At 40.0% G+C, this 12,274-nt stretch overlaps 1 protein-coding gene across 1 annotated transcript in view; it reads left to right on the forward strand.

The window, feature by feature from the left end:
• LOC105035731 (uncharacterized) overlaps positions 1-12,274 on the forward strand; it is a 39,647-nt gene that overhangs the window by 12,707 nt on the left and 14,666 nt on the right. Inside the window, 4 exon segments of the mRNA XM_010911401.4 lie at positions 7,866-8,024; positions 8,105-8,171; positions 8,258-8,338; positions 8,449-8,567. Coding sequence (XP_010909703.2) covers positions 7,866-8,024; positions 8,105-8,171; positions 8,258-8,338; positions 8,449-8,567 — 426 coding nt within the window.

The following is a 12,274-nucleotide window of genomic DNA, read 5'->3' on the forward strand; positions in this document are numbered from 1 at the left end:
CTAAAAGATGTCCATTTTTTCTTTTGGCAACCCCATTTTGTTGGGGGTGTGTCAACACATGAAGATTCATGAACAATATCCTCCTTTTGAAAGTATGAGGACAAACTTTGGTTAAAATAATCTTTAGCATTATCTGTCCTCAACCTCTTAATTCCAACATTGAATTGAGTTTGGATCATTGTACGAAAGATGGGAAAAATGTTGCTCACATCAGATTTTTGTTTTAACAAATAACTTTATGATACCCGAGTACAATCATCAATGAACGAGACAAACCAATGAGCCTCTGAAATGTTGGGGACTCAAGATGGACCCCAAATATCACTGTGGATCAAAGTAAAAGGAACTGTGGTTCTTTTATTACTCGAAGGAAAGGAAACACATCGGTGTTTAGGAAATTCACAAACATCACAGTGAAAATCATTTACATTAACATCCTTAAACAAAGATGGAAACATGACACTAAGAGTACTAAAGGAAGGGTGTCCAAGTCTAAGATGATGAAGCCAAATTTGGTCCTTACTAGTATGGGAGTTGCTGGACAAAAGCGAGAGGGGTGATTTGTTCCCATTGTTCGCTTGGCCGCTAGATAATTTAAGATAGTAGAGCTCGTGTCTCATCTTAGCATGTCCAATCGTCCTTTTTGTAACGTGGACCTGAAATATACAAGAATTACGAGAAAACACCACACTACAGTTTAGATCTTTTGTAAGTTGATGAATAGACACAAGATTTGTGGATAACTTAGGTACATGTAGCACATTTTTAAGGGTCACGGATGGACTTAGAACAATGTCTCCCTGGCCTGCAACAGCGGCTAGAGATCCATTAACAATGGCTATTTTTCTATTGCTAGGGCAGGGTAAGTGAGGAATTTGTGTAATGGGTCATATCAGTGTTTGCCATACCGTGCCGAATCAGTCGGTACACCTCGTATCGTACCAGACTGACGGAGAACCGGTACGATTCAGTCGATAAATTCGGTACACCGGTGGTACGGAAGAAAAAAAGAGGAAAAGTGAGAAAGAGAAAGAGAGAGGAGGAGAGGGAGGGAGGTGGGTGCCGCCAGAGGCCGGCTGTGGCCATCGGAGGGCTTTCAAGCCCCGTATCGCCTGATAGGGCTTTCAAGAGAGTGAGAAAGAGAGAGAGCGCTCGGGGGTGGGGAAGGGACCTATCGAACGGATGGCACCTCCGTCGAGAGGCCTCTGGTGGCCGGCGAGCCGATGCCGACGGCCTGAGGGCGGTCGAGCTAGCGGAGCCCCTCCGCAACTCCGCCCCCTTCTTTTTCGAAACAGACGGTCGTCTGTTTCGATTTTTTTTTTTTGATTTTAAAACTCATGAAGTCGGCAACCCAATTGCCGACTTAAGAATTTTTTTTAAAAAAACAAAAATCATGAAGCCGGCAAACTATTTGCCGGCTTCACTTAAAATTATATTTTTTAAAAAAACTCACGAAACAGGGGCGACGTCCCTGTTTCATGCCTGCAGTGCCGCGCTCGCGGATTGCGCCCTCCGGCGGCCACGACGGCCAGTCGGGGGCAGTCTGGTGGCCCCGTCGGCTCTTTCCCCTCCCTCTTTTTCCTTCTTCCTTCTCTCTCTATTTCTCTCTCTCTCTCTTTTTCTTTTTCCGATTCGGATCCGCTTGCCTTCGTCGGTTCGGTACGGTATGAAACTGTACCGAATTATACCGTCGGTCGATCGGCGGTACCGGTTCAGCATATCTTGGGTCATATGATCAGTAGCCCCAGAATCAATAACCCAAGAATTTGAAAAATCTGAACTAGAGGCACTTAAAGCATATAAGGAATGGAGCTTACCCGATTTTGCCAATGAATATGTACCTGTAGACTTCTCTAATGAGTCAAGAAGTGATCTCAGCCTTCCGATGTCTTCTTTGTTGAATTCATTCTGCCTTTCACCACTGGTTTTCATAGCATCATGTGACATATCTTCCCTCGATTGAGTCATATTCACCTGGCTTTGTTGTGTTCCACTTCTAGATCCTTTATTCCACTGAGAACTCGGTGGTTTTCCATGAAGTTTCCAACACTGCTCCTTAGTATGATGAGGCTTTTTGCAGTAGGTACACTAGAGGTTATCTTTGTTTGAGGACCGAGACTCCATTCTCCCAACTTCTGAATTTGCAGCATTAGGGGCTGATGGTTTTTTATCATTGTTTTTTCCCAACATTGCTGATCCTTCAACAGGGTGAGTGTAAAGCATAACTCCTCTTCGACTTTCTTCAGCATTGATGATGGAGATGGTTTCATTCAATGAAGGTAAATCCTTTTTTCCCAATATCTGAATTTCCACCTGATCAAACTCCGCAGCAAGGAAATCATAGATTCGATCCTTTTTCAATGAAATTTTTTAACGCTGCTGCATCATCACTGCACTTCATCTCAATACACCGATAATAATCCATCTCTTGCCGTAGATTCTTCAACAGATTGGCATACTCCGTGATTGAGTGATCTTCTTGTTTGGTGGTTGAGATTTTAGATTTAATCTCAAAGACTCGAGCAGCATCTCTCATCTTAGAATAAGTCTGTTGTGCGGCTTCCCATATTTCTTTAGCCATTACATAAACGTATCACTGATTTCTGGCAGTATGGAATTCCATAGCCAAGACATGACCATGGAGTCCTCATCCCAGGCATCAAATCTAGGATCTCCCTTCTTAGGTCCAGTACCAAGGAGATGACCTAATTTTTCCTTCCCTTTCAGAAAGGTTTGAACTACTTGAAACCACTTCATATAATTTTTGCCATTCAATCTGTAGGCAGATTGAATATTCTCTAATTCCCCTGTTGTTTGATTTAGAGCTACCTCTTTGGATTGGGCAGTAATCTGCGATTGAGCAGTAGTAGCTTTCTCATTTGTGGAAGACGTATTGAAATCCTTTGGAGGATGGTGATGAAGACTAATGAAAAAATGTTAAGGGGCTATGAAGGCCAAAGATAAAGGCAGAATAGAAATGAAGGCTCTAAGAAATTTCACCAATGAAGGCTGAACAGAAAAATATGCAAACATACTCTATTTTAGACTAAAAAATAGGGTAGGAACAAGGCACACAGAAACAGCGGTATGATTTCGGTAATGAAGACCTCCATGATGAGATTTCAACTCCCAGAAAGAGCCTAATGCTCTGATACCATTAAGAAAATTTTGGAATTCATTCATATTGAAAAAGTTCTGATACATAGGCTATATATAAAGCAAGATATTGCTATTCTAGGAAAGTTTGATATTCTACAAATCTCTAGAAATCAGGAAATTATTATCTACTAATTTATAGCTAATCTCCACTAATTTAGAAATACAAATCTGTCCCTACAATTAGTCCTATTTACAGAAGTCATGGGATTTCAATCAATCCCAGATTTCCAACACATCCAACTTGAGGATTTACGCTACTGATTATGGTCTATTACACTTAGAAGGCCTGGAAATGAAAAATCATGTATGTAATGGTCTCTAACCTATGCATATGTGGAAATAAAAATGGATAGTTTCTATTGTGCCATTGTGCTAAAATACATTATAAAGCATCTAAGAAGAATCCACCTTCTTAATTATGATTTGAATTTTGAACATCTTAAAGCATATATAGATTGAAACATATATAGATTGAAAGCATGCTTAGATCATAACCATTCATTGACCATGGTCTTGTATCATTAACCATTCATTTTGGTGTTCACATGATGCATGGGTTAGAGACCACCAAAAAACATGATTCTTGATTTTTAGATGTATTTCATGGCATAGATCATGATTAATGTAGATCTTTAATTTGGATGCTTCATTATTGATTTTGGATTCAAGGGGCATAGACAGCCTCTTCTCTTGAGAGGAGCAAAGTCCATCTCTTATATTATATATGTATTAGGTAATTCATAGGGTCTTGATTAGGTCCAAGAACAGTCTTGTTTAGGTCCAAGAACTGGGGTGGTTGACATCTGTATGCCCAACGAGGATTTATAAAGCCAATCCTAAGTAGTTAGGATAAGGCTATTCCATTGTACTCAAGTAGTAAGGCTACATTAGGAAATGCTTATGAAGTGAAAATCTAGTTACCTTACAAAGCCAATTAGTATCAATGTTTTGAATCTTAATAGCATGAAACATCATATTTCTGGCTTTTAGTGGGGCTTGTGGGAAGTCTTACAACTATGCTATAATCTTTCATCTCGATATGTTGTACGTAAATGGTGCAATAATTTGGAATCAAGCTTGCCAACAGCTTTAGTTGTTTCATCTTTTGTTATATACATTGTTGGCTGGTCTATGATATTACTTGCAGCCCTTCGCATACTAGTACTATTTGGCAATGCAAAAGTCTATAGAAGCCTGTATTAGCTTATAAGGATTTGGGGAAGAAGAGGAAATGGAAGAGGGGGAAGTTGTGGTCAGGAGGGGATGTATTGGGGAAGGGAAGAGGGGAGAACTTGGGAGTTGGGGAGTGCCTTTATTTGTCTTTGCTTTAAAATCCCGAGACGAGGATATGAGAGAGAGATGGGGGGACATCATAGGAGGGGGCAAAGGTGCACAAAGTGGAGAGGAGAGAGAAGAGGGCCAAAGTACTTTTAAATGCCCTTAAATGGGTGGTTGGATTTGGTGGCCATTTGGATTTTGTCGAGTTAAGCTAGTTTTGGAAGTTTTTAAACTAATATAAGCTTTTTGTGATTGGCAAAAGGGATATCCTTTTCGGGATCTGGGAAGGATGGCATGACCTACTTCCAAACATCAAAAGTTGTAGTAGGTGTGTATATAAATGATACATCAAGGGTTACATGTGGGTCCTATATAAATATGGGTTTGTATTAGGCAGGGATAGGGGGAGGTGCTTAGGAGAATCAAGTTTGAAGGGAATGAATGGAGTATGCTTGCGTGGGCCATAGATCATGCACATGATAAAATACTCCTTGCTGTCCATCCAATATTTTATTTGGGAGGGGAGTAGAAAGTGACATATGGGCATATCACATGGAAGTGGGTCCCCTTGGAATACTATGTGGGTTTGTAGAAATGGTGGCAGCCTTATGGTAGCTTTCCCTCATTTTATTGATTTTCGAAGGCTAAAGCTAATGATATGGCATACAATGTAATTGGACTTGTTTGAATGGAAATAGTTGTTCATGGGCTTGTAGGAAGTGACAAATTGCACTAGACAGCTAGTTGGAGCTGGTTTTGGTGAGAGCCCATTATTTAGGATTTGCAAGTAAATACTAGAATTAAGGTTTGCTGTCTTGGTACTAGACTCTTTATAGGTATCATCATATCATTATGTTGGTACGCTCAGTATGGGGGCTGGTTTGACGTAATAAGTGTCAGTATATCAAATCTTGGATAGAAGTATAGAACTGTGGTATTAGTATCCAAAGTTGAAAGAGAGGTGGTTCAGTAGAGGTGCTAGAGCATAAGAAAGCTTCATTGCTATTTAAATTTGTACTTAAAATAGTAGATAAATGAAATGACCTTAAGCAAGAAATTAAAATATATGAAATCAACACGTTTTTCCCCTCTTTTTTGAAGTGCATTATGCAAGGTTAACTTTTTGTTTAATATGTTTTGTTTTGATAATCCTAGGGATGAAAAATATGATTTAGTGAAAATATATTGAAATCAAGATTTGTTATACTGGTCGGTACCTCAGTACCGATGCATAATGGCCATGCTATACTGGTGCATACCAACCGTATCATCCTAGCACTGGACTAGTATGGAGTGTGGATGGCATACTGACACTCAGTATGTTGAATTGGGTACCGTATCAGGCGTACCGACATTGTAATAGGATGGTACCAGTACAAGATTCAATATTGAGAGGACGAACCTTGATTGAAACCAATTTACTAGTCACATAGTTGAATCATCTTTTTTTGGCTGTGTTAGTAGAAACTTTTCAATTTTGTTTCATTAGGTTTGAAACATTTTAGATTGAATTTTGTCTGGTAGTATTCAGTTTGAGATCAAATGGATGAAATAGGTCCTGAAAATGGTTATGGTAATTTTCTTTTATTTATTGAACTCAACTATCTTGTGTACACTGAAAATTTAACATATAATAGATGAAGACTTTATAGTATTTTTTTCCTTTTTCCTTTTCTTTTCTTTTGTATTTTCTGCTCTTTCTCTTATGACACTAATGCACATTTATTAAATATATAGGATTGCATGGAGTCCTTTATACTTGCCTCTTTGGATTGAAAGCATGTTGAGTCACTAATGGGCTATTTAACTTTAAGCGGTTGTTATGATCTAGAACACTGATGCTTGTCATGTTTTGGAGATCTCCTAACTTTGCATCGACAGCAACTTGACAGTATAGTAGATGGTACAATGTTTTGATAAGATCTGCTGTTTGGAAGCCTCGAAAGGGATTTTTTGTTGATGCATGATTCAAGATGCATAGATTATGATCAACAATGTCAATTTCATTTTACATGTCTTATCATATGTTCTCAAAAAGTAGCATTATGTAGGAGATTTGATGCATGCATTTAATAGTGTGGATCTTCAATTTGGATTATATATTGATGGTGTTGCAATATTCATTCCAATGTCGAAGATTTAATGGAAAATGTGGAGTCTTTCACACAAATGTATATATGTTGTATGTATACTAATATTAGGCACATGCATCACACATGTCTGTTTCAAGGATTCTCAAGCATGCTTCACAGAAGCATCAGGACTCTGTTATAGTAATGAAATCCCTATTTTGCATTTTGGGACTCATGGGAAGGAAAAAATATGCAAATGTTTTGAATCTAGTGCTTGTTTGGAACTTCAACCTTTGGAGTTAGAAGATATTTACATTAGGGTTTGTTCTTTTATGGTTAATATCATGGGAAAGAACCAACTTACCTATGTTCTCATGCTTTTCAAGATGGATAAGTTACTTTCTCATGGATAGTATTTATCCATCACATGGGAGAAAATCTTACCCACCTAAGAGGTGGCTAAATTATTTTTTCATCAACCAGAAAAATAATCCTTTAATTCATTCCTAATATATACTTAACCTTATAATAATAATATAATATATTATAATATAATATATCATAATATTAATATAATATATTATATTATTGTATATAATAATATTTATATAATATATTATCATATATTATATTTTAATATAGTATATTATAATAGAATATAAAATATTATATTATAATATTACAGTAAATTATTATAATATAATATACTATATTATTATAATATATTGTAATAATATAAAAATATAATAATATAATATATTGTTATATATAATATATATTACATTATATTAATATAAGATATTAATCTAATATTTATAATATATAATAATAATATATAATAATAAAATAAAATAGTATATTATATTATTATATACTATATTATTATAATATATTATAATAATATAATATAATATATCATATTATACTATTATATATAATAATATTTATATAATAAAGGGTATTATGAAAAATATGGATAGATCTTAACTTATCCAAAAAACTAGTAACCCAAAAGAATATGGGTAACAGATTTTCGAGCCATTTTCCAATGCATGAAAGAACATGGATAAATTATTTTTCTGTTTAAATGTTGCCTAAAAAATACTTATCTAGAAAAATATAGATTTTTAGATAAATTTTTTACCCCCAAAAGAATGGACCCTTCATAAATTGTGTGTTTCTGTATGTGGATGGAATCAGAGATAACATGTATGTACATGGTAATACACAGACAATCTGAAACTCCAAGCACATTTGTTTCTTTTAGCATAAATTACTTGGTAAAACACGGTGATTATATTGAGTAGATACTAAATACTATTAAAAAGGGTCTAATTTTAGATTGATGTAATGCAGATGTGCTGGAACATGTCATTATCAGAAAGGAGGTGGCTGTGTCATACACCTCTCAGAGCCTTTACTAAAATTTCGTTCAATTTCTGATCTCAAGAACACTTTATTACACGAGATGATTCATGCATTTTTGTGGATTACAAAAAAGAACAGGGACCACAGGTAATAGTTTGATTTTATTACAAAGTTATGATGCATTCTTATAAATTAGTATGACTTAAATTCTTGCTCTGAATATGCAGCGATCACGGCCCGAGTTTCCAGGCTATTATGAACTCTATAAATTCCAGCTCATTGACAGATCACCAGGTTAGTTAACATTAAGTGTCATAAAGAACTATTTTGGAGTTTGGTATTTTAGCTATGTTACTTAATTTCTTTATTATTAATTGCAGAGACCTTCTGGTGGCTACAAAATCACAATCTACCATGACTTTCATGAGGAAGTTGACAGCTACAGAGTTCATCAGTGGATTGTAACTTTGACTTCCATTTCTCTCATTTCACAAAATGCTTTCAGATTTTGATTTGTGGACTTATTGATGTATGGGTTTTCTACAACTAACTTTGAGTCGCTCCTGTCCAGTGTGAATCTTGTGGGGATTTGATCAAGAGATCCATGAACAGACAACCTTCAGCTAGTGACTGCCTTGAACATGCAGGTCATTCTGAATTTTGTGGCAACGCCTCATGTCACTGGCATAGGTAAGAACATTCCAGAATCAGACATTTGATTGAAATTTTTGTCTTTCCTTATGTTGCCTTCTGCACAACAAAAAGCTTTAGTAACAGCTGAAATAACATTTTAATGGGAATAATTTTGGTTTGTCTCCCTCTGTCCTATTATATTGTATGCAATACATGCATTAATACATGTGTAGATATGTCCATTGATAGTTTGATACACTTATTATTAATATGCAAACACAAATATCTACAACACAAAAAGTGGAGGATGGACATTAATAACCGACCATAAAAGGTATGTTGAAATATGATATGGATTTAAATTTGTTATTCATGAATTTCCAGGCCACTTGTTGGTGCATAACAACCTAATCCAATTATGTTAAGAAGTAATAAATGGCTAGGCTGTTGATCATAAGCAAGATCCCAAAACATGACTTGGTTATGGAGAGAAATGAACAAGGGGTTGTTTAGACTGTCACCTCTCAAATGTAACGCGAGATAATCCTTTTGTGATGAGAAATGAGAAAACATTTTCCAGGTTTAAGTAATATGGCACAATGGTAATCAATTAGATTGGTAAGAAGACAAGAAATGCATCAAATAAAGCAAAACACTCAAAGAAGCTACAAGGAAGGAGTGGATCTAATTTTCTACTTGTGATGTTGGAGCTTAGAACTTTAACCGGAAAGGTAGGCAGCTTTTGGATACAATGATATGAAGGACAATTAGTACTACCAGTTCATGAGATAGCAAGTGGAAAGATGGAGAGGGCAAGGACATTTGTGATGGTTACATCCTTTTTTGTCCATGGAAGATTAATGATAAAAATGGAGTTGGAATGGTAATAGATTAAAAAAAATGAAGGATAAAACTATAGATGTTAAAAGGATTAGAGAAAGAGTTGGAATGATAATAGATTAAAAAAAAATGAAGGACAAAATCATGGTTTATGGACTCGGTATAGGAATCCGTGCCAGTCGGCTGGCGGTACGAGTTAGTATGGGTCCGTACTGGCGCGAATCGACATAGGGAAATGAAGTGAATCGGGAGGAGGAAAAGAGAGAAAGTGAGAGCAATAGAGAAGGGGGAGAAAGAAAAGGAGGGGAAGGAAGCCATCGGAGAGACCGCCGCCGGATGGCCTTCGGCTGGCCGCCGTGCCCATCGGACGGTGCTATCCATGTGCGTGGCGCCGCGGGCATGAAACAAGGGCAATGCCCCTATTTCATGGGTTTTTTTAAGAAAAAAATCAAAAAAATGTGAAGCCGACAATTGGTTTGTCGGCTTCACTATTTTTGATTTTTTTTACAAAATTCAAAAATTGAAATCGGAAATAAGTTTGTCAGCTTCACTATTCATCATCTTTTTAAGAAAGATGATGAAGGAATAGGGGCGGTAGCCTCTGTTCCGCGGCTGCAGCTCCGTCCATACGGTTTTCACCATTCGATGGCCATGACGACCACCCAGTAAGCTTTGGTGGCCCTTTTGCCGGTTGCGCTTCCCTTCGGTATGTCATCCCCCCTGCTCTTTTGCTCATTTAAAAGCCCAATCAGGCAATGGTCGAGCCGCGAAGGTTTTCACGGCCCTCTAGCGGCCGCAGTGGCCACCGTCGGCCTCCAGCGGCTGCTCTCTCTCCCTCTCTTCCTCTCTTTCCCTCTCCCTCCGCGATATCGGTTTTCCTAATCAAACCATCCCGGTTCTCCGCCGGTCTAACTTGGTATGGGGTGTGTCGGCCGGTTCGGCTCGGTATGGGGTGTACCGACCGGTTCGGATCAGTATATAATTTTTTGGATAAAACTATAGATGTTAAAAGGATTAGTGAAAGATTAATAATTAAAGTTTTAGATTAAGAGATTATTAATGTGTTCAGCATTGTGCAGCAGTAGTTGGTTTGGAGGAAACAATTAAGAGTTATTCTGAAATGAGATTAATGGAAATGCAAGATATTCTATAGGGAGAAAGAGTAATTGAAGGTAGTGGCTTATGTGGGCATGTAGGGAAGATTTGTAGGGGATACAGGGGTAGACGGTGGATATGGATTTGGTGATAGGAATTTAGTCAAAGATTTCATCTTAAGTTTGGAATGGCTTATGATAAATTGAGTGTACAAATTTGTTGGCGAGAAATGAACCTCTAATCACCATTGAGAGTTGCTCAAAATTGCCTTGAATAGATTACATTTTCATGTGAAAAAGAGAGATGCAAATATTGTAAGGTGATACTAGGGGGAAATTTGATAGCCAAATATAAGCTAATACTCTTTAACATTTCTGTTGGTGCAAAAATCTGCCTGCGCCGGAGAAGCTGGAGTTGGGGAAGCCGCGGTCGCCGCCGGGACCTGCAAAGGAAGTCTAAACCGGAGGTGGGGTTGCTCCGGCAAGACCCTCCGACGCTCAAGTCAGTTCTCTGCCTCAACAAGAATGGAGTGCTCGAACGGAGAATTTAGCAGAGTTTTGAGATAAGGCAAAAGAGCTTAAAGAATAACGTATCTGAGTCCCCCTTTTATAGGCGGGGGAGGCAACGGACTGATGGCGACGTTTGTAACCGCCTGGTAGTGGGCCGCCCATGGTCAGGAGAATTGATTGCGAAATATAATGGAGCAGATACGTGGGCATCACCTCGACCCGCCACGTGGAGTCTGTTATGAGGGGTGGAGCAGCGTCCGTCGTCAGGAGAATCGCATGGTATCCGTCGCAGGAGGTGGAGCAGGTTCGTGGCCGTCACTGTGGCTTGCCAGGGGATAGTGGAGCTGCGCGGAGTCCGCCACAGGAAGTGGAGCAGGGCGGCTATGGCCACTGCGGCTTGTCAGGGAATGATGGTACTGCGCGGAGTCCGCCACAGGAAGTGGAGCAGGGTCGTGGCCATTTTGAGGGCCTGTCAGGAGGCGCGGATCTGTCGATTGGAGCTCGGTAACGGCCGGAGCCCGGTTTCTGTAGGAGTCCTGACGGAGCAGCAGTTGATACCGAGAGCGGAGCCCGGCTCCCGTGGGAGTCCGGGCGGAGCTGCGCTGATGTCGACAGTGGAGCTCGGCTCCCGTAGGAGTCCGGGCGGAGCTGCACTTGCTGATGGCGGTGGAGTCCGGCTCCCGTAGGAGTCCGGGCGGAGCTGCACTGCAAACAAAGTTAAGGGTGAAATCCGGCTCTGATAGGAGTCCGGATTGAGCTTACCAGCCGTTGATACTGAGAGCGGAGCCCGGCTCCCGTGGGAGTCCGGGCGGAGCTGCGCCGATGTCGACAGTGGAGCTCGGCTCCCGTAGGAGTCCGGGCGGAGCTGCACTTGCTGATGGCGGTGGAGCCCGGCTCCCGTAGGAGTCCGGGCGGAGCTGCACTGCAAACAAAGTTAAAGGTGAAATCCGGCTCTGATAGGAGTCCGGATTGAGCTTACCAGCCGTTGATACTGAGAGCGGAGCCCGGCTCCCGTGGGAGTCCGGGCGGAGCTGCACTTGCTGATGGCGGTGGAGCCCGGCTCCCGTAGGAGTCCGGGCTGAGCTGCACTGCAAACAAAGTTAAGGGTGAAATCCGGCTCTGATAGGAGTCCGGATTGAGCTTACCAGCCGTTGATACTGAGAGCGGAGCCCGGCTCCCGTGGGAGTCCGGGCGGAGCTGCGCCGATGTCGACAGTGGAGCTCGGCTCCCGTAGGAGTCCGGGCGGAGCTGCACTTGCTGATGGCGGTGGAGCCCGGCTCCCGTAGGAGTCCGAGCTGAGCTGCACTTGCTGATGGCGGT

The sequence above is a fragment of the Elaeis guineensis genome, chromosome 3, assembly GCF_000442705.2.
Source record: "Elaeis guineensis isolate ETL-2024a chromosome 3, EG11, whole genome shotgun sequence".
In the NCBI taxonomy this organism is placed as follows: Eukaryota; Viridiplantae; Streptophyta; class Magnoliopsida; order Arecales; family Arecaceae; genus Elaeis; species Elaeis guineensis.